Here is a 22,548-nt window from a genome sequence, read left to right as displayed (position 1 = left end):
TACATTACCTAAAGTTCAGGGGCATGAAACGCATGTTGTCAATTAAATCCTAGTAATGATGCATGTTTGGCAGGAAATGCGGGATGAGCGGGATGGGGATGGCGAAGTGGGCAGAATGAAGAATAAAAACATCCACTTGATTGCAAGAGGAGTAATTAACTGTTCAATTAATTGACCAGAAACGATGTGGTTAAAAGTTGATTCCTTCATAATTCTGCAACGGGCCGGGCTCCACTCCTGTAGACAGTTATAACTTAGTTACATCCTCTCCCCCATAATTCTTTGCATTTTTTTTTTGTTCATTTTCTTCTTATTCTTCTTCTTGATCGGAAAAGAAACACGATTAATAATAATATTAAATAGATAATGGCTAATTAGGAGGTTGCCCTGCCCCTTAGTCATCTGTTCTTGCTCTTCATGCTCCATGGAGAGATCTTTTCACTGTGAGCCTCGAGGAAAGATATCATCTCAGACAACATATTGCATACAGTCGTTTTCGTTTGCCCACTCTCGTCTATCATCCTCTAGAAGTCTCTCTCAAGAATGCCTCTCAAGAAGTCATGAGATTTATCAATCGGATCTTGCTGAACAGGCCTTCCCGCCGTGTTTTACTGCTGCTCTGTATCTTCCTCTCAGTGGCTGTAATCATTGGCCATAACCTCAGGGGTCACCAAAACGTATGGTACCATCTTAAACCCTTATCCACCGTATTGTGTGCCCATGCTTTGGCGTATAAAATTGTCCTAAGCTGATTGAATGCAATCATGATTTTATGTTGTTATTTTAGCATCAGATAAAATCCCTGCAGGAACAGTATCATGAAGAAGCTGGCCAGCATCCTAGGTTAGTCTTTCAATATTGACTGCATATATTAGCTATTAGGTTTCTCTAAATTCATGTGCTGACTTCAAAATCTATTGGAAAAATACAGCGTCTTTAAGAATTTCATCTCAACATTAACCAAACTCACCGCAACCCCTGAACATTTAAACCATTCATACGTCGTCGATGACCCCCGGTTCGCTGACGTAAAGGGGGCTAAGATACCTAAAATATACAGTCCATATCCGGACTACCAGAGCCAGGAATGGAACAAAACCCATCGCGGTAGATATTACCCCTGCGAGGGTCCGAGGGGCAAGTTGGTAGCAGAAAATCTGGACGACCAGGTTGGGGCTTATGTGGGCGACCTGAGTATATAAATATTTCTATCAATGGTATATCTGACTGTATACGTACAAATGGACTAACGCTTTGCAATAGAATTCCCTAAACCCATGTTTGGCTCTCATGGAGCTATAGGCCTTAATGAAAATGTCTTCTTTGACCGCTACACAAGATACGGCGCATACGGCTTTGGAGAGAATGAAACGGACGTCAAGAATTGGAAGAAACCATCTCGGGTGAAATGGGGTAAAGTGAACTGGGGGAAGCTTCAACGGCAGTGCGTCGCAAAAAACGCCGCCAGATTCTATAGTGACGAGTTTCTGTTGGGTGACTTGCCGCGAAATTCTTCCAGACGCCAAATGAAGCCGGAGACACGTACTGCCCTTCTTATTCGCACGTACGTGGGAAAGACATACTCCGATAATGATATGCATGTCATCCGCTCGATGATCACAGAATTGTCACTGCAATCCGGAGGGGAGTATACTGTTTTTCTCCTCCTGCATGTCAAGGATGGGAAGATTGAACTTGATAAGGACGACGTGTATAAACAGGTTATAAAAGACCACGTACCCAGGGAGTTTTGGGAGATAACCGTCCTATGGAATATCCCTATGGTGTCAAAACGCTACCCAGACCTTGTTCAGATGAGCCTTACTGAGTACGTCCGCTTCCCGTTCCCTTTGACCTTCCTCGACTTCCTAACATAAGTTTATAGCGTACACCGCGCCCAATGGCTCTCCGTCCAACACTTCACCCTCACCCGCCCAGAATTTAACTACATCTGGAACTGGGAACTCGACTCCCGCTTCACAGGCCACCACTACGAATTCGCCTCCAAACTTTCGCAATTCAGCCGCAACCAACCCCGCCGCGGCCTCTGGGAGCGCAACGCCCGCTTCTATATCCCTGCCCTGCACGGCAGTTACAACCATGCCTTCCGCAATTTCACCCAACAATCTGAAACAGAAACCATATGGGGTCCCATGCCCATTAACCTCAAATCTCTCAGGCCAGAAGGTCCCTCACCACCAGTTCCCTCACCGGAGGAGGACAACTATGAATGGAGCGTAGGCGAAGATGCAGATTACATAGGATTCCTCCCCATCTTCCACCCTATAGGAACTGAATGGGTCATCCGCAACGAAGTCTACGGATACTTGGGTAGTGACACCCCGCGTCGCGCTTCATTGATCACTCACTCCCGCTTATCCAGGCGCCTCCTCCTCGCTATGGATAGCGAGAATGTCCTGGGCCGACACATGTCATCTGAACTTTTCCCCGTCTCCGTTTCGCTGTTGCATGGCTTCAAGGCCGTCGCGGTGCCGCATCCGATATATTCGGACAGGAATCTGTCTGCCAAAAGTGTAGAGAGGTGGTTCAATCCTGGCATTAATGGGCGGTCGGGGAGTTCGAGTAATAGCCCGTTTGGGTGGAAGAGGGAGGCGAGGTTTTTGGATTTGTCGTGGTATTATCGGGCGAATTTGGCGGGGAGGTTGTATTGGAATTTTTTGGGCTGGGAAAAGGGTTCGACTGGGGGTGCTCTTGTGAGTTACTACATATATGCGTGGGTTTGTATAATGTTTTGCTAACTGATTTATCATTCCTTTGCTAGTATGAATTTTTGTACGGACGGGTTGTGCTTCCGTCTATACTCTTCCATCCGATTAAGGATGTACACCCGGATGCAAAGAGCATGGGGTATAATTTCGATTTTCAGAATTAAGTTAGCGGATTCATTTTGTCATTTTCCAAGGCAGGTAAAACCAAAAAGGGGGGCGTTCTAACATGCGTCGTAATAGCGCAAAGTAACTTGACGGGGTCAGGTATGATTTATACACACGGGAGGTTTGGTTGGTTGCATATCATAGAGATTCCTTTTGTGTTTTTCCTCTCATATTTCCCAGTTAGTTGATGCTGGTTCATTTTACGCTTTTTATGTTCTACTGGCATATAGAATTACGTCAAGTGGTAAGGTTCTATTGATTTCTGCTTTTAGCCCTCTTTATCTATTATTCCTTTCCCATGGACATATATAATAGATGGACGTAAAAGGGGCTAACACTGCCCCTTTTAGTTATTTTATCACCCTTCTAACAATGTTATAGAGAATGGGAGGTGGGCATGTATTTTTTTTTCAATTTTCTATATGATTAAGTTCCTTATGAATAATAAGCCATGATTTATGTGAGATGTTGAATAACAATGCACACTTTTTGGTATGGTGAATGGTGTTCACATCCAGGGCCATAAATCCTTTGAGGCGCTGTCACCGTTGTTCCCTCTTCGGACATGACCATCTTTTCATATGGTTAACATTATATGCTCTCTCTACCTTGTGTCTTTCGTAGGAAGCAACAGTAACAGGCCAGCCATGCCTCAATGTTATTGGAAAAAGGAGAATTGTGAAAGCTACTTAGATTATATCTATGCGTTTATCACAAGATTTGGTTTCTGACGCAGCCTCCAACCCCCCTATTTGTTGCGCCGTCAGTTGGCGCAGTTCCTTGCAGCATCAACAGGGGTAATAGATCCTGGTACCCTATGCTGCATTGGAGACAGAGCCGCACCTCGACGCCATATGAGGAAGCGTTCAGTTGTTCCATCTTCTCAAGAAAGCGCAGTCAATGGGTGAGATGCGGAGTTAAAGAACATCTGCTCAACTCTGCAACCCTCAACTCTCTCGTATTGTGGCTGCATTGCTCATATTCTTCTGCCCGCATGTAACTCTGTCATACCTCGGACAATCTTCGGCATTCCGACTCGGCGAACCCGGCAAAACTCGGACAAGTCACATGGCTTCGGCACCTGCAAAGCGAAGCGCTCGTGAAAGATTCCCGGCCTATTTTTGTTGAAGGATGTTGAATCATGTTTTAAATTGCGTCTTGGTATATTCCCCTCAATTCTGGTGTTTCGACCTTATTCGATATGCTGTATTTCGTACATACGGAACGGATTCGAAAATACGGGATGCCTCACTCCTTTTCATATTGAAAACACATCGTCGCCTAACTGCTATTCATACACAGCAATCGGCTAAATATTAGTTCAATTGGGATATTTATTTTCAGACCTATTTTTGGCTGAGAGCCGAACGAGGCACGGCTAGCTGTTGGAGCTGAACGGGGACCAACACCATCCCGCCGTAATTCTCCTATCTATCCTATCTCATACCCGACGAGAGAAAGGGAACATTGGGAGCAAGCACGTCGACGAGTTACACAGCGCTGCCTCTAGCCCTGTAGCTAGTTATTCAACCAGCTACCCAGCAATCAACCTGACGATTGGTTACCCTCTTGCCATAAAAAAGCGATACACTCACTGAGCGATAATGGCGTCCAACGCCCCTCCCACGTTCTCTGAGTTTGTGCAGAGCGCGGTGGAACCGGGCATGTTGCTTGTTGGAGCAGCATATCGTACGTGATATTTTGTGTTGTTCTCTCTCGTCCGTTTTCTCAATTAGCATTTGTGTACTCTTTGAGGATGGAAAAGCACCAGTGTGCTGCAATCTGAGGATGATTAGGTTGCAGCAGAGGAAAATGGGATTCCGGGATAATTGCAGTATCGTTTCCTCCAACCCTTGTCTTGATTTTTACTCTTCTTCCAATTTCCAATTTCCAAGTCCCCTGCGATTCTCGATAGGGGATGCTGTGTTTTGTACACCATTCTTCTGAAGTCACCCTGCTATGGATCTTCAGTTGAATGCTTACAAAAATACCTCCCTTGCATAATCCCCCGTATATGTTATATGTATATGTAATGATGATGGGTTAATCCGGATATGCATGCCCCCTCCTTGAATCCCAGATCCATTATGCCCGTCTCTGCCCATATTCCCTATCCATTTGCAATCGGGCGACCATCCCATTTTGCGCGGAATTTCTATACACATCCAATATTTCCCTTTTTTTAAAAGAAGAACCAACAGGGCTAACCAAATTACTTTACCATCAAGCCCATATCTTCCCCTCTTTGGGGAACATATGCGCTCTATTGGTGATATATTTTATTACTTTTCGCAGAGTTCACTGCCGTTCTCTTTGAGACTATCTTTAGGCGCGGCGAGATTCTAACTCCCATACTTCGCCCGCAGCAGGTCCGCAGTGAAGCGTTCTCGAGGTTTTGGATCAATTTTTCAGGTTAGGTTTTTTTTTTTTTTTTGGGCAACCCAAAAATCAATCAAACCTTCATGATGCATGGTTTTAACAGTGATTTGGGGGGGGGGGGGGGGGGGGGGGGGAATTTTCCCAATATCCTCATCATCAATGAAAAACTAAAAAAATCTTCCCTCAAAACACCACTCATACATCTCACCATTTTACTATCCACACAGGCGTCCGCGATAACGCAGATCCTCCACGCGTCAGTTCATCAGTTCTAATCCCATCCCTCCTTGCCCAAGCCGACGGCGTCGTCCTCGACATCGGCCCCGGCACCGGCTCGCAAACCCCCTTCTTCAACAACTCAAACCTAATCCGTATGTACGGCGCGGAGCCCTGTCACGGACTGCACGGCGATCTCATGGCGAAAGTCGAATCGTGTGGATTGGGCGGTAAGTATCAGATTCTGCCGTGTGGGGCGGAGAGGGCGGCGCTGTTCCCGGCGCTGGGGAGGGAGGGGCTGTTGGCAGAGACGGAGACGGATGTGGTTAGCGGGAAGGTGAGGGGCTCGGTGCAAGGGCGGGGCATATTTGATACGATTGTGTGCGTGCGCGTGTTATGCTCCGTGCCTGATCAGCGGGAGACGGTGAGAGGGTTGTATGATTTGTTGAAGCCTGGGGGGAAGTTGTTGGTGTGTGAGCATGTTGTTAATCCTTGGTCTCTGCGTTGTGGTGGGAGGGGGAGGAAGGGAAACTTCTTCTCCCGGTTGATGCAGGCTGTTTATATGTTGTGTGGGTGGGAATTTTTTCTGGGTAATTGCCATTTGAATCGGGATACGGCCAGAGTGTTGATGGAGGTGGCTGAGCAGGCTGGTGAGGGTGGGTGGGAGAAAGCGGATATACAAAAGTGGTTTGAGTGGTCGACTTTGCCGTATGTGGTGGGGACTTTGGTGAAGAGGGCGTGAAGAATTGACAGGAATATTGTCCATTACAAAACTCGATGTTACAATCTAGAGTTGATACCTATTGGCACTTCCTTTGATGGATAGCAATAGAGTAGAGATTTGTTTGCATCGGTTTTAGACAGAGCATATAGTTTCCTTGGGCTTTAACTGCTGTCCTACGCTTTTCAATGCTAGATTAATACTTTCGTGCTCTGTATATCAAATGCCAATCGACTAAGTCCCTCATAGCCCTCATTGGTAAATAATGCGATCATATCTGGATGTAATGAACAATGAAATCAAATCAAAAATAAAAAAATAAAAAATAAATAAACAACAAAAGGAGAAGAACAAGGCTATGAAAAGGAAAATAAAGAGGCAGCCTGGAACATCCAACCCAACGCTGTCAGTAGTAAGCAATGTTAAAATATACAATAATAAATAAAAAAATAAAACATCCCATGCACCCCCCCCCAAACCACCATTACCCCTCCATCATTTTCATGGACTACAAGTTCCCACCACCTACCACCTTTCTGCCCTCCGGCTTCGGCCGTCCAGCGGGCCACCAGTCAAACAAATCAAGCGCCTCCTCAGTCCACGGGCCCTGACCCTTCTCATCAACATCTACACATGTGGCAACATGCTGGTTCCGTTTGGGTGCTAGGAGGCTCTGTCGCATGCGTGGGGCTGGGTCCGTTGCCAAAGTAGTTCTCCCTAGCACAGACGATGTGTCTGGGAGGGACTTTTGGAAGGATTTTGAAGGGGCGGCAGGGTCTAGCGGTGGTGGTGGTGCTGCTGCTGCTGGTTTGCTTCTTTCAGCTATGGTGGGGAGGGAGTCGGAGCGTTGTATCGTTTGATGTATTCTTGGTCGTGGCACCGGTGGTGTGGGATCTGATGTATTGTTTGCTATTGCTAGTGACGGGGTGATGTCTGAGTGGTCCCGGACCAAGAGTCGACGGGTGGATAGAGGTCTATTATCGGGGGGGCTGGGGGGAAAGGTTTCGGTAGTAGGAGAAGTGACAGGAGAGATGGTAGTGCATTGTGCACTTTGAGGCGCAGGAGGTGGTGCATGGCTGGCAGTAGACTCCTTCTGGTTATTGGTTGTAGAAGCCACTGGCGGCTTTTGGACACTTGGATTGAGGAATAGGTTTATGTATTTAGTTCTTTGAGACGATGGTGGGGGGTCGGCTTCTAATAGGGCGTGTAGAGTTGAACTTGACGGTACAAAGTGTAAGGTGTTATCTACCTCTGCGGTTGACAGGAGAGCAGCTGGCTTGACGGTATGGACAGGGGAAGGGATATTTTCGGCTTCAACGGTTTCAGCAGCGCTATCTTCAAGTACTAATAGGGACTGCTTATCCCCTCTTGATTTTTCGCTGTCCTGTCTCTCCTTTGAGCGTTGGACGGCTTGCGGCGGGAGTAGGTCCTTGTACATCAATTTCCTACGAGGCTTCTCAATGGCTATCTGTAGAGTATTGAAAGATCCGCTCGAGTTAGTTAGATCGATGACAGTCTGTGATTTCGTCTTCTCGCCCCTCTCGCCCCTTTTTGTTGTACCTGGGGTTCTCTTTGAACTAGATTTGGAGGTAGTGGACTTGTTACAAGCTAGATCCCTTGCTGGCTGAAAGCAGGCGAATGAATTTGAAGCAGAAGCGTATGAACTTGAGTCACGAAGCGGGTTCTGCCATGATGATCTATCAGCGTCATTTCCTCGCTCACGGGCGTCTTGTCTCTGCCTCTTTGGAGCCCGTTCAGCAGTGGCCTCAGCACCATCATTTAGACGAATGGTCTGATGGCGTTCTTCATAGGGTGACTTTGCGGGTAGCGCAACCCTCCCAATTGGCGTCCTTTGAATTCCCAACACCTCATTCAGCGACTTTAGCCGTCCCGACGAGTTTGGAGACGTATTACCATTCGAACCGGCGCCCCTTGCTGTAGAGGAAGTAGAAACATGTGTTTTCTTACTCAGCAACTCTGTTAAATCCGTCTGGGTCTTTTCAACACACTCGCAGACTTGCACGAGGACCCCGCGTTCCAGCTCCAGCTCATCACCATCATTTAATTCCTCGCCCTCGCACCAATGGAGATCTCCAACGAAGATACCCTGGGTATCATAGACCATAACGCGTTTGTTGAAGGAATGGAAGCGCAGGAAGCCATCTTGCCATCGTTTTGCCTTGCGCCTGAGATCATGGGAGAATAGACAGCGGAACCTGCTAACAGGGGCGGAGTTCTGGGTGGTAGCTGACGTATCAGAACTGAGGTGGAATGCAGCAGAGGATTTCATTTTGGATGCAGGCCACACAGAGTTGACATCTCCAAGATTATGATGCGGCTGGCTAGAATCATGACCATGGCTTTAACTTAGCATTGTCTTCCTACTTGATCCATTGGTATTGAGAGAGATATATCTAGTTATACCTGAGTTCCTGGGTATAGTTCTGTATAGTTCTCTGCTGTGAGGATCAACATTGTCTTTTTGATGGAGAGACGCTTGAGAAAGATGATGCTGATTCAGCGCCTCACTTGGACACGTGCAGTAACTAGTTAGTTTCTTGGTACCTACAGAATCAGCACCATATTATATAACTAACGTAATTCAACCAAAATGTTCAATTGAATAAATTGCAATCTACATTTCCAACACTCAACAACAACAACAACAACAACTAATTAATTTAAATTAAAAAACAACACTAGGGCATTAGTATGCCCATGAGAGCCAGTGACCACACCATGGTGAAACTTGTGAGGATGATGCTGAGACTGAAGATAGAGGCTCTGACAGATATGTTGAATTAACAAGCAGTTCAACTGCCTTGGCCGATGAAATAATAAAAGCCTGAGATTTTTCTCTAGTTAAGCCTTCTCCATGTTAAATATGATGCCTAGATTCTCTTACAACTTTGCTTCTTTTTCTCATTATTACTGTGAGCCGTCCAGTACCTATGACAAGATACGAAGTTGAGTAGTTACACATATAAGGTGATTATGCAGACAAAACTTAAGTGTTGAAAAAACACACTTTACAACAAAGAGAACTAAAGCCTCATAGCGAGATTGTTACTAAAGAGTGACTAATAGTTATCCGTACGTCGCGGCCGTTCTGCGTTCTGCTTCTTTCGGGTCGAAGTTCGGGCTCAATAAGGCGACTCCTCGGGCGGGCGGGACTGTGAAGCCAAAGGCCCCGTTAGTTAGTTAGTTACGCCTTACATTCCCCCAGTCCACACCGGGGCCACCCACTGCTGGCTGCAAACCCCGACTGGCACCGACGGAGCCCGTACCCGCTGCTCGGTGGCCAGCTCTGGTTCTCCCCACTTGAAAGATTGGGTCTCAAACAAATCAATGCAATTGTTCAGATATTATGTCCTCTCAAGCTGGGGAAAGAAAAACAAACTAGGAAATACATATTGGAAATTGGGAGAAGGATTAGCTAGCTAGGTATCAGCCCATACTCACTTCGAAAGGATATCAGATCTTCAGCACTTCGGAGTAGTTTTCGAATCCCCCGAGCAGAGAGGATATCTTCCCCATCGACAGTCACCCTACAACTTGCAACGGATACATGATTTTCAGCGTAGGAAATGATGGCAATTTATGTGTAGTGTAGGCTCAACTGCTAGTTTTAACTGACATGATACTGAAGGGTACCGGTCAGATGTGCCCCCTAAGCGGCAGTCTCATCACCCGCAGCCAGCTACGATTGTTCCTTTAACTAATTATATAGGTACCGTTTCTTCCTCGTTTTTACCTTTTGCTAATACTGATAGCTTTTAGCTGATATTTCCTTTTATATTAATATAATACTAGTTATGATTATGATATTTTCTAGCTAATTAAATTTTAATCGATAAGATTAAAAAGGAATGTTTATATAACTAGTTAATATTTACTTCGACTGGCTAAACTGTTTCAATTAGGGGTCATCATCCATCATACAAGAGGTTTTCAAAGTTTCAAAGAAATAAGGTTTATAAAATTTATAAGCAAACTTTAAAAGAGCAAAAGCATAAAATTAAGTATTGAAGTAAAAATCTCATTTAAGTTAAATTATATAGCATCAAATCTTTTCATTTTAAATTTATTTCTTATAATAGTATTGTTTATTGACTTTTTATCTAATTATTATATAACTAAGTCGGTTAGAAACTTCTTATTAATCCAGCTGATGTGCACACACACTTTTTTATCTTTTTACTCTATAGTGTTTTTAATAATAAAAAAATAACGCATATTTAATCACTACAGTAAAGAAGAAAGGTAAAAATGCATATAAAACTTTAAAGTTAACAGTATAATTGCTATATTTATTTATAGTCAAATGGTCTGTATCTGCTGATTATAAGTCTTAAAAATATGTCTATGAAAATATCTTCTGCAGATATGTTAAGTTAAGCTTATCTGGGGAAGTTCAGCTTCTATCATTAACTAGTTAACAGCTATTATTTACTAAGTCTGCTGACAGCTCGCTGCTTATATTATTGGCTTTTAAACAGGTAAAGCTTACTCTCTCTCCAGTATAATCATAGTTAAAAGAGATAGAGCTTGGTCTGTGTAGCATTGTCTATCTCAATCATAGTTGCTTCACTCTCCATGCTTCGACTGTACAAAAGCTGACTTGCTCTGTTTCCCAGCTCTGATCACTAATCTTAAAAAGCTGCTGCGATGACTTTTATTAAAAGTCGGGTCTCACCAAAGTTGTATATATTGTCCGACCCAATCTCATACTTTTTTTTAGTAATAAATCAATTTAAATCACTTTGTATAATATCTTTATTTGCATCCCTGCATAAAACTCACTGATAGTCATATTTTGCATGAGAATATTGTCCTTGATCCAAAGGACTATAAAATAAATCTGCTGACTTAGTTGTAAAGGTACACTCTGCAGGCAGTAAATCGACCATCTCTCATACAGTCATGATCCAGAAAGGCTGGTCTCTCTCATTCATGAATATGATTCATGATTCATTGAACTAGAGGTTCTTCTTCTGTAGAGGTCGGTTTTTAATAGTTTGAACATTCACGCGTGAGACTTAACTTGAAGTCTGTCTGCTATTGCACTGTGAGAAAAATGTCCATATGTTTTAGCAGCAGCTCAAGTTGAGTCTTCATTTGCTTGATTTCATATATGAGGCTTTAATTTAATAAAAGTGGTTGGGAACTTCTTTGCTGGAGGCGGCTGGCATATTGAATAATTGTGGTAAGTAGATGTTGGGACTCGGGATAGAATGACGCCCGGCTCGGTGGTTGAATCACGTTAAATATTCGTAAGATAATAAAGAAGATGAGACTGAAGACAAGTGAGAGCCCGTAGGTGAATTAGTTATAACTCGCAAACCAGTTATTTAGCTGGTTAATTGGTTAGTTGTGGCAACTTGGTTTATTAATAATATTTCCTACGCTTTTTATTTTTATCTCCCCCCTTGCGTTTTGCAAATGCTTCCGAAGCATGAAACTTATCATCTCTCAAATCATCGCTACATTCGCTGCATTATCCCCCCCCCTTTCCCCCCTCCCCTTCCCCCAGATATCTTATATCGTCTCGTCTCATCTCAATCTCCATGTCAATTGCATCCCGATTCCATCTCAATTCCGTTTCAATCCCATTTCTTGTCCTGTCCCACTGATCACCAGCTACCCACCGCCAAGATATTTTCTAGTCTCTCGTTTCTGTGCCCCGTCGCTCCTCGGGTCCAGTCTCCACTCACTCTCACACACGCACACTCTTTTTTTTTTTTTGTGACACTGCAAACCACTTTAAATATCATCTCACTAACTAACTAGCTCGCTTACTAAACCACAGCTGCTTGTTAGTTCTTGATTCCAGCTGTTTCTGCCTTGTCTGGTCCCGGACTCCCTGTTCCCCCTCTTGTCTGCTGTGTCTGCTGTGTCTGCTCTGTCTGCTCCGTCTGCCTATCGCAATTCCTCTCTTCCTGTCTCACCCAGTCAGCCCAGAGCTGTCACTGCACACTGAAACCATCCCCATCTAACAGGCATCTCCACTGGTGACGCATCCTGTTGCACCCGCACAATTCCTTGCTGCCCTGTCTGTCTTCTTCCCTCGACACGGCGATCTCATTCTCGTCCATGCTCTTTTAAACAACTTCAACCATTCTTTTCCCCCTTTTTGCTGCATCGGCTCTCTCATACCGTCTCGCTCTCCGTCCCGCTCACCGTTAGAACCTCCCGCGGCCCGGTGGTCATATCAAAGGTCGAATTGGATCCCTTCTCTGCATCCCTTTGGAACCAGCACGATGAATTCGGTGCACAGGCAATTTGGGAAATTTATGAAGCGGTCCGCGGATGACAGCCATGTTTCCGTTCTGCTCAAGGATTTCGATGATGCTGATAAACTCCTGGCAAGGGTATGCCGAAACCCTTTTCATTCCCTTCCCCCCCCCCTCTCTCTCTCTCTTTCCATATATCTCCCAAGAGCCAAGTTGGGTTGAAGGGATGGGAGTAAACGATAGAAATACAAAATTATTAAAACAACGGTTCTGACATTGTCCTGTGTCTATAGGTTATTGACTCGAGCAAAGCATGGCGCGATGCGTGGACGTCTATTCTCACCTATCAATCCCGCCTCGTTCAGGAATTCGACTCCCTATACAACCCAATAGTCGGGTCCTCAGAGCCCTCAACCTCCCACTCTCCCATAGAGACACCAGAGGTTACCCTTGCAAGGACCTCTCGGCTTAACGAGGCATACGAGGAGTTGAAGACAGAGCTGCTGACCGAAATAAACAGCGTGGATGAGAGAATGATCAAACCGGCAATGAACGCAAAGGACTATCTGCAACCAATGAAGAAAATCATTAAGAAGCGTGATGACAAGAAGGTTCGTGGGATGCATACCTTATCCACCCTGCGAATATATGGAATAAACTATGCTGGGGATGTCTCCTTTGTTGATGCTTGATACTAATGGATGTTCCATTCCAGCTGGATTTTGAGCGTTACCAAAGCCGAGTGGACACATCTCGGAAAAAGATGAAGCGGTCAGATAGAGATAATTCTGCTTTAGCAAAGGCTGAGATAGACTTAAGTAGAGCAAAAGATGTCTGTACCATACTCCACATCGAAGAATCTGGGTGTTGTTGGACCAACAGTACTAAAAAATCATAACAGGAATACAATGCAGCAGATGAGCATCTACGCACGCATCTTCCACCACTAATCACTGCCACATTCTCCATACTCCCGCACCTGTTGGCTGCACAGATTGATATTCAAAACAATCTCCTTGCACTCTACTACACGACCCTTCACAACTATTGTGAACAAGAAAATTTCCCTTCCCCACCACCCCCAATGGACCTGATAATCCAAACCTGGGAACGAGATATTCTGCCAGCCCAGCGCGAAGTGGAATCCATTGGCTGCGTCGCCTACCGCAAGGGCTCACGACAACCCAGAACCTCCGAGGAGCATAGAAACGGTACATACGCAAATGGCCTGGGATCCCGCCGTCCCAGCAGCCAGTCCGTCATTTGCAAATCCTCCGCTTCCCCCATCAGCAACATCCGCCCACCCTCGCCCGTCTTCGAATCAAAACCACGCTCAAACGACCACTCCCCACCATCCATCAATGCAATCTCTTTCACCAAACCCAAGTACTCCCCTCCAATCAGCAGCGGTCCCCCGTCCGAAATCTCAGATTATTCTACCAACACCAACACGTCCGCCGGCGTTACTCCATCCGGCTATACCCCCGGCGGCCCACGGATGGACTACTTTAGTCGCGAGAGGCAGCCCTCTGGAGCTGGTGGAGGTTCTCTGGGCATGACGCAAATGGCCGCAGCGGCAGCTAAGAAGAAACCCCCACCTCCACCTCCGCGTGCAGCTTCCAGCCATGCCGTGTTCGTAACGGCCCTCTACGACTTTCCCGGCCAGGGAGCTGGGGACCTTGCGTTTCGAGAAGGCGATCGCATTCGGGTACTTAAGAAGACTGACAGCACAGATGACTGGTGGGAGGGTGAGCTTAAGGGTATGAAGGGGAGCTTCCCAGCTAATTATTGTCATTGAGTGAGATGATTGTCGATGCTGAAAAGAAAAAAATAAAAAAATAATAAAAAAACATTGTTCCCCTACAAAGTAAAAAGTGATATTAAAATAGCCTCCCCCCCCCCCCCCAAAACAAAAAAATATAACCCTTTCTACGTCTTCTTTGGGATGTATCTTCGAGATCTTTTCTGTCCAGTCTCCCTTCTTTTTTGTAAATGAAGAATCCCCAAAACCAAGCATATGTACCGTCTCTGTTCTCTATTTCTTGTCATAGAGATTATATTTGACTTTTTTTCGTTTCCGACCTGCTCTTTTCTTTTTCTTTTCCTCCTTTTTTTTCCCTTTTTTTTTTTTTTTTTTTTTTTTTTTTTTTTTTGGGTAGCTATTTTTTATGTTCCGTACCGACGAAATCATTTCGCTGAGACCTCTTATATAAAACCTCATTCCCCTCATTTTGATCGATGCGTTCGTTCAATTTTAAACCCGGGCCACACAGTTCGTTACTCTCATTAGTTAGATTTGGAAGAAACAACCGCCTACCCTCCACCATGATGTAACGTGGATTTGCGAGCTGCTCAATAGAATAGAATAAATAAGCGAAACTTAAGAGCAATGTGGCAAGAGACGAAAACTGAAATTGGGTTTAGTTTGACATTTTCTCCCCGTTCCATTTTTACCCCCCCGGGATAAGGTCCATAAGTCAGAAATGCTGGGCTATGAGCTTGTTGAATGGATATTCAATTCTTCCTTTTACCGATATACATACATACTACATACACGTGTATTTCCGTGGGGTTATAAATTCGTCTTTGCAGTAGTGCGGATAAAAATGTAGACAAGCAGCTAGTACAACTGTTGCATACAACATGAGAATGATACAGGGAAGATATTAATCTGTCATGGAACACGAAATGAGCGGACTGGATATCCCAATCTGTGCAAGTGAAAGTGAAAGCGAAAGCTGTCCATGCTCTATATGGAACTCATGATATAACCCACCCTACCCTCCCTCCCTCCAAGCAAACAAAAGAATCGACAAGGAACAAAAAAAAAATTAAATCCCCAACTCCTTCATATCTCCCATTAAATATCCATCAAAAAACCTTCCATGATGTCAAAAACCATGCGTATCTTTAAAAAACTCAGTAAAAAAAACGTATTTATATATATATATATTCGTGAGCATGTGCTCGGATTAAGAGACGAGGCTATACGAAGTTTATACATACCGTACACCATAAATATATATTGCTTGCGACATGCACAACTTGCAGCTGTTCAAGTGGACGCACGACTCCACCACGATGAGAAAAAGCAGCGTTGGCTGGGACTTGGAGTTGGTAGCGGGGGCGTTAGGTTTGGCGATTCCGTCGACCACGAACTCAGGGATGGTGATTGTGAGCCGATGAACGCCGGTGCAGGTGGGCCTGGCTGTGAGAGGGAATCCGGAGATGCAGCGTGAGCTCTCGGGACAGGATGCGACGCCTTGTTATCCTGGGGACCGCCGCCGACGACGGAGACGTTACTGAGGTGTTTCATTTCAAAGACGGAGCTGTTGCCGAGAGACTGTGCTTCGACATCACGACGTTCGTGCCGGGCCCATGGGTGCGGTGAATATCCTCGGGTGGCTATTGCGTGTCGAAAATTAGACGGGGGGTGGAAATAATCCCACACCTGAGATTGGAATGTGGATAGAGCACGGCAGAAGGTGGTCAGTCCCAAGTAGGCCACCACCCATCCAAAAATCAAGAGGCCGATGTGGAGATTTGCGAGTCGCCGAAGACTGGCTTGGAGTTCCGGATATTTCCCTGCGTCGGAGAAGTCGTCCCACTTGGCATGATTCTGTCTGGCTTGCGCGGAGGGATACGTGATTATCCAGGCAGCGCTCAGGATGAATGTGCAGTAGAGCTGTTGCATCGCGGTGCTGGAGTTGGGGTTTGCGCTCTCTGAGGATCTATGTCTCGTGAGACGCCAAGCGCCGTAGAAGGTCAACAGCGCCAGGAAAAAGGCGGATAATATATGCGACAGGAGGCTCTGCACCCGTATGATGTTGGGATAGCGCTTATCCAGCCTGCTGATGGCAACCTCGTAAGAAACCCACTGGCAGGCAAGGAACACGATCATGGTGCAGTTCATGACGACATAGCTGGCATTAATGAGGAACTCGATGCGCGCCATTGCAGGCCTCTGTGCGGTAAACGACAACGAGCTGGTCAGCGTGACCGCAATCACACAGAAGAAGACGGGCAGCAGCAGCATGAGCCAGGTGGTCGCGTCTTCTGCTTTTGGGGCGGTTAGCATCCGTCTGGAAAACAGATAGGCTGCGTAGGGAGACATACCCATGGCGTTCAAGTTGGACGTATCCAGGGGCGGCTATTTTTTATTTATTTATTTTTTTTATTTTTATTTTTATTTTTATTTTTATTTTTATTTTTTTCTTTTTATTTATTATTTTTATTCATTTAATTTTTTCTCTTTGGGTAGAACACTTTGTCTTGCTGCGTTTCTTCCGAGAGCAGGTAGATTCTGTTCCGCTTGGCTGGCGAGCTGATAAGGGGCCGCCGAGACTCTGGTGTGTGGAAATAGAGAGCACCCTGAGAGGTAACTTGATCCGAGACTGAACGACACCTATGCCGAGGTATTCGTTTGAGGGGAGCTCAAGCAGGCTGGGCTGTGTTAAGGTAAAATTCTTCGACGTTGCGGTTGCGGTGCGGGTTGCTTATAGTTAGTTGGTGGGAGAATTCTATGCAGGAGGTTCGAGGGGGTTCGAGGCTATAAAACGAACGGAACGGGAACCAAAGAGCAATAGGAAGAGAAATGACGCAAAGACTAAAAACCGCCAGGGAGAATTGAATGAGGTCAATTTAAACCTCCTCATTTCGAACTATATCATTTGTCGCAAGAAGTGTAAATGGCAGAGGGTCCGGAAAGACCAGTATCGGGGAACCAAATTGCCTTCACCCTTGCCGACAGAGGAAAACCTAAACCATGCCAGAACCACTGACGGGAAATGCTCCGCGCAACGAAGTAAGCAGTCCAGAGCGACGGCGCCGTGGCCCGCGAGAGAAATAGCGAAGGCACAATATGTGCATATGTGTATATATGTTAGATGTTGTATATATATATATATGTATGTATGTATGTATAATGTGTGTGTGTGTGTGTGTGTGTGTGTGTGTGTGTGTAGACGTGTATAGGGATACACAAACGCGGTCATGGCGGCTCTCTGCTCATGGTGCCCAGCTGTAAGCGCCGCCGCGTTCCTTCCGCCGCAGCGCGAGTTAGTTAATCAGTACGCAGTTGACTAACGAACTCACTTCAGCAGGAGCCATGCTCAGCCACTCCTTCCTTATCTTCACAAGTTATCATTCGGAGTTGTTTGGGGGGAAGGTCTAACCCAAAGCCCACGAAACAGGAAAAAAGGGTTAGCTCTCCCCAGCTCTTGCAAGGGCAGGAGGGAAGTTTGGGGGGGCGCCCGGGGCGCCCGGGGCCCCCGGGGGCGCGAGGAGGGGGGGGAATTGGGGGGGAAATGGGAGGGGAAATGGGGGGGGAAAGTCCGCAGACTTTTCCCACCAACGTCGGGCCCAGCTCACTGATGGTCACCTTATCGATGCGGAGGTAGGTAACTTCAACCCACGGCGGCGGAAAGGCTGATGACTCAGCTGCTCGGTCGAAAACCTGACGTTTCGGCTGGAATTAGTTAACGCACGGGAGAAATGACGTGACAGCGGATTTGGCTAACTAACTAGTTGACTAGTTAGTTAGTTAGTTAGCGATGTTACATCATCATCGATGTAACACCGAAGCGCGCGGATTCTCTCTCTGGAATCCATCAAACATTCAATGCATTCAACAAACCAACACACCTAAATATTGAAAATATTATATCAGGGCAGCTGTATAGATAGAATAGCATCCCGGTCTAGATTAGCCAGTCTCCTATTGCATCAGTGATCTGGTCAGTAGCACTTGGAGCTGTTCTTCGATTCTGAGAAGCTAATCATTCTTGTCATCGAGATACAACATGATATTTCTTTTGTTCTAGAGTCATCACTGATGAGATGGAACATTCCTTTGATTCTATATATTCAAATAATTATAACTCATTCATGATTTTTTTTTTTTTTTTTTTTTTTTTGGGAATAACTATATGTGATTTCTCACTGCACTCAGCTACTTTGAAAGACTGTACAGGATCTCATTACAAAGTCAGTCTCATCCAAAGTTTCAGATATCATCGTCATGATCTCATGTTCTTGCTTCATGTATTATCTTCAATCATTATTTTATGATTTTTTGATTTATATGCAGTAATGATCAACTGTATGTGAGGTTCTTGAGATAAACACATTTTGAATACAAAATGTGAAGAGATGACGTGTTGAAGATAGTTGAGTTGGATATTTGATGATTGTCAGTGGGAATCCGCGGCATGGTGGTGTCCGCCGCTCAGTAGTGGAGTACGTTCACATTATCATCATCATCATCATCATCATCATCATCATCATCTTTAGTGGGATCTCTAAAGGTGTGCGGTATGCCCTGAGACTATAGAGTAGTTCTGGCACCACCCAAAATTGCTTGCGATACCTGAACGGTTGCTTAAACGATGAGAACAGCTTTTACATATAGGTATGTATGCATGTAATGTACAGAGTGCTATTCGGGTTATACAGAAACTGGGGAAAAGGAGTGCGACATGGCGGACATTAAAGAGAGACAGAATGGATAACGTAAAAGAGTACCTGTGTTTCTGAATGTCTCCGAGCCAGGGATAACCAAACAGCGGAGAGTGGGAAACGGACGGATATCATAGACAGATATGAATGCTAATTATGCGACCTCTTCAAAAGCCAACAACAGAAAAATGCTGCTCCATGGACGCTTTACCATATTTTCGTTGAGCTGAGTGGAAAGTGATGCGAGCCTTGTGCCTCTGTGAGAGATGCCATTTACTGGCTTGATGTGGCAAAGTTGGAACGGGACTAGAGAAAAGCGTTCTCGGTGGTGTTTTCTGCTACGCCCATTTGCCGTCTTCTCTGACTTAAAAATATATCCACCATACGCTTGCTGCTAATCGTCGAATGGATGTCTCCAAGAGCTGACAAGTCGTTCTTCGTGGGTCTTCTAACACCCCTTGAATTCTCGTTGTTCACTCGACCATCATCTCTCTTGTTCCGAACAGAGCTAAAATTGGTGGCATACGTTAGTTTTCTAGCCTCGTTTGCTTTGCCGGTCAGACTACCTTCTTCAGTGGTATTTTGAACAGGCATAGTACTGCGTTCCGTCTTTGAAGCTTTTGTAGGCGTCACTGGCGTTAGAGCGGGGCCGGAATACCTGGGCTTCGCGTATACCAATGGAGAATTGCTTGGACTTCGGGATACGCTTCTCCGGGGAAGAGAACTGGATGGGGTAATTGGCCCGGAATCGCCGTCGCCGCGTTTGATATGGATACTCCGAGGAGACTCTGATCTAGCCACCACTGATGGTCTTTGAGCTGTCGCGTAAGAAATGGAGATAGATATATCCGGAGACAGCCGTAGTGGCCGTGAGAAGTTATTCCGCGTAAACGATTTTAATTCCACTAGCGGGAGCCTCCGGTCAGCACAGGACGATGATGATGATCTCTGAGGAGATTCCTCCTCGGGGGATTCACTGTCGTGTAATTTAGGTGGCAATTCTTCGGCCTTGTTGTCGTACATTTCGTCGTTGATTTGAGTGCTTTCCCGGTAATGTGTGTTAGGGATCTTGCAGTATTGAGATATTGTAAGGCTATTGGGAGTGGCATCAAGAAGATCCATTTGCGAACTAATCCACGATTTCCAATCAGCACTACCCCTGGTCGGTCTATCGCAACTTGCATAACCACCGTATTCCTTAGGCTTATATGGCAGCCTCTCACTGGCGAGGATAGTAACGGTGCCGCGCTCATCGCTTGATTCCGAAAAGCTCAAATCCCTCCGGCTTCCACTGTTTCTCGGAGTCTCTCCACTTGTTCTTGAATAGACACTTGGCGAGATTGGGGTTCGCTCCATGGCATCGGGTCGTGATATGATCACACTTCCAGTATCACCTTCCGAACCCATCGCTCGTTTATATGAGGAAAATAGCGGCGGAACCAGGGGGTTCGGGAACGCGGATCTTGCTCTAGAGTCAGATTGGAAAAAGTAAGGTCTCGACTCGCGCAAAGATTCTCTTGAACGATGGTGACTCAAGTTTTCGTTATGCTGAGCAACTTCTTGGGGAGTGAAACCAAGTGCATCTCTGCGGTAGCTTGAGCTGACAGACATCTGGCTTCGTAAGCTTGGTGATTCGCTTCGCCTTACGGATAGAGCTCTGATGGTTTTCATTGATACCTCGCTTGGTATGTGACGAATGGTACTGCTCATTTGGTGCAAATGGACTGACGATGATGGGCTGTACATGGATCGTCGGATTGTTCCGGCTCTAGGAGTAACATCACCTTCGTTGTGGTGTTGGGACTCATCAATATGTCTCACTAGGGCAGAGTATACTCGCTGGCTGTCAACTACCCCATAAGAGTTATCACTGTTGCCCTCTGTGCACAAAGGCTTCCTGAAAACAGAGTATCCGTCGTTGTAATGGAAAGACGTTGGAGATGGGATGGGTTCTGGTGGAGCACCATTTTCTTGAATAATGGCAAGCCTATGTTGGTCAGATACAGCGTCTCTAGCCGGCATCGTACTGACGGTGGTTGAATCTGTCCAACTGGTGACCCGCGAGCTTGATGCATAGCTGTCTGAGCTTCTCATTGTTCTCACACTAGCTGGGCGGTTGCCGAAGTTCGTTGTCCCTATATATAAATTAGACCATTAAAAAGTGGAAAGGATTAGGGATCACAAAAGATATGCAATACCAGTTGAGTCAGAACTGATGAAATCACTGAATCCTAATCTGTGAATACGTTGCCGTTCAGAGGGCGCATTCATATCTACCTGCGCCACCGAGTTTCGTCCAAATATACGCTTCAGGCTATTTTTGATAGAGACCGAAAAAATCCTAGATTTTGAACTCTGATTTCTTTCACTTGGATAAAGGATGCCAAGTTTGATAGACCGACTGTCAGATGTAATGCAATTTTCGGCATTCCAGTCAGTCGAAGATCGAAGAGATTTTTTGAAAGGTTTCGATTGGTATCGACCTCTTTTGCTAAGAATAGATTCTGCTCCATTACTTTGTTTTGGTTGTTTCAACTCTAAATATTGTTCACGAGCCAGCTGAACCGCCGCATTATGACTCTGCAACCTTTTCATGTGTTCTGAGTGTGGCTGTTGGGCAGTTTCTGTTCCAAAGAATGATCTGGATCGTCGCAGAGTGGCTCGTGAAAGATGACCCATTTCGGGGCTATCAGAATAGTGATAGGCCCTATGGGGCGAGTAAGACGAGTCCGATGGTATAAAGGCATGTTTGCGGGTCGAAAACATGGATTTGGCTTTGCGGAGCCTGCGATATGACGATGGAACCGATGGAACCGATGGAACACTGTCTTCACTCCCAGACATCTCACTCATTCGCGGAGTGAGTTCTTCGACGACAGCATGAAAAGAAGGATCGCTTCTGGCGGCTGTGTCGCTATATTTTGGAGAGATCACGGAGTTTGGAGACTGGAAGGGTTGTCGGTTATGTTTGCTAGAGTTATCACTTGTGCTGAAACGGATGCTCCGTGGTCTGGAAGCGCGAGAGAACCCTCCATCTGTCTCGCTATCAATGCTGCGAGATATGTCGCAGGAATCTCTGAAATTCATAGAACTCCGTTGGTTGGAGCGTTTCATGGCAACTGAAGCAGCAGCCATTGCATGGTAATGCGCGGTCTGAGGGTCTATAAGATCTGGAACAGGAGGGATGCTGTTGTTGTACGATTTAACCGAGGAGGTGGATTTGGCTCTCTTCAGTCGGCTAGCAGCACTACTGGATGCTCTTAAAACCATACTCAGTAATTCAAATCAATTAACATGGAGACCTTGCTGTGTTTATGCTAATGTGCGAATGCGAATGCTGGAGATAAAAATCTGTACTGCGATCAAGAAAGGGAAAGGGAAATGGAAATGAGAATGAGGAGGGACAGGTATGCTGTTGAGCAAAACAACAGACTCGGATGAGGAAAATAAATGAGTTGTCTCTCTCAAGGACCCATTAACTGGAGCGCGTTTCTGGCAGCCTCGGGCGAAGAGAAAGAAAGATCAGCCGGTGCTGGGCGGGTAGCCATTTCCCTTCCAGCAAGGCCGTATGTAGCAGCTGCATGGCCACAAATACTTGGGAAGGAGCGCTCTCCCTCTCCTGACAGGAAACTAGGAAGGAAAGGGAAGG

The 22,548-nt window shown here is 45.7% G+C and overlaps 6 protein-coding genes across 6 annotated transcripts; 3 read left to right on the top strand and 3 right to left on the bottom strand.

The window, feature by feature from the left end:
• Positions 1-560: 560 nt before the first annotated feature.
• On the top strand, positions 561-2,893 carry PAAG_04945 (hypothetical protein; the record flags this gene model as incomplete). The annotated part of the gene is made up of 6 exons (XM_015845418.1): positions 561-677; positions 794-843; positions 932-1,194; positions 1,264-1,828; positions 1,886-2,714; positions 2,783-2,893. 6 exons carry the CDS (start codon positions 561-563, stop codon positions 2,891-2,893), a joined length of 1,935 nt encoding a protein of 644 aa, XP_015699644.1.
• Positions 2,894-4,498: 1,605 nt separating this feature from the next.
• PAAG_11960 (hypothetical protein) lies at positions 4,499-6,231 on the top strand (the record flags this gene model as incomplete). The annotated part of the gene is made up of 2 exons (XM_015847517.1): positions 4,499-4,583; positions 5,501-6,231. 2 exons carry the CDS (start codon positions 4,499-4,501, stop codon positions 6,229-6,231), a joined length of 816 nt encoding a protein of 271 aa, XP_015702907.1.
• Positions 6,232-6,718: 487 nt separating this feature from the next.
• PAAG_04942 (hypothetical protein) lies at positions 6,719-8,500 on the bottom strand (the record flags this gene model as incomplete). The annotated part of the gene is made up of 1 exon (XM_002793367.1): positions 6,719-8,500. The coding sequence occupies one exon, from the start codon at positions 8,498-8,500 to the stop codon at positions 6,719-6,721; it is 1,782 nt and encodes a 593-aa protein (XP_002793413.1).
• A 3,970-nt stretch (positions 8,501-12,470) lies between these two features.
• PAAG_04941 (hypothetical protein) lies at positions 12,471-14,241 on the top strand (the record flags this gene model as incomplete). The annotated part of the gene is made up of 4 exons (XM_002793366.1): positions 12,471-12,581; positions 12,737-13,054; positions 13,159-13,275; positions 13,345-14,241. The coding sequence occupies 4 exons, from the start codon at positions 12,471-12,473 to the stop codon at positions 14,239-14,241; spliced, it is 1,443 nt and encodes a 480-aa protein (XP_002793412.1).
• Positions 14,242-15,498: 1,257 nt separating this feature from the next.
• PAAG_04940 (hypothetical protein) lies at positions 15,499-16,563 on the bottom strand (the record flags this gene model as incomplete). Its single annotated transcript, XM_015845417.1, has 1 exon — positions 15,499-16,563. The coding sequence occupies one exon, from the start codon at positions 16,561-16,563 to the stop codon at positions 15,499-15,501; it is 1,065 nt and encodes a 354-aa protein (XP_015699643.1).
• A 2,642-nt stretch (positions 16,564-19,205) lies between these two features.
• PAAG_04939 (hypothetical protein) lies at positions 19,206-22,169 on the bottom strand (the record flags this gene model as incomplete). Its single annotated transcript, XM_002793364.1, has 2 exons — positions 19,206-21,034; positions 21,098-22,169. 2 exons carry the CDS (start codon positions 22,167-22,169, stop codon positions 19,206-19,208), a joined length of 2,901 nt encoding a protein of 966 aa, XP_002793410.1.
• Between the last annotated feature and the right edge of the window lie 379 nt (positions 22,170-22,548).

The sequence above is a fragment of the Paracoccidioides lutzii genome (assembly GCF_000150705.2).
Source record: "Paracoccidioides lutzii Pb01 unplaced genomic scaffold supercont2.12, whole genome shotgun sequence".
In the NCBI taxonomy this organism is placed as follows: Eukaryota; Fungi; Ascomycota; class Eurotiomycetes; order Onygenales; family Ajellomycetaceae; genus Paracoccidioides; species Paracoccidioides lutzii.
The sequence above is the reverse complement of the archived record's forward strand: the minus strand, read 5'-3'. Positions and strand labels throughout refer to the sequence as shown.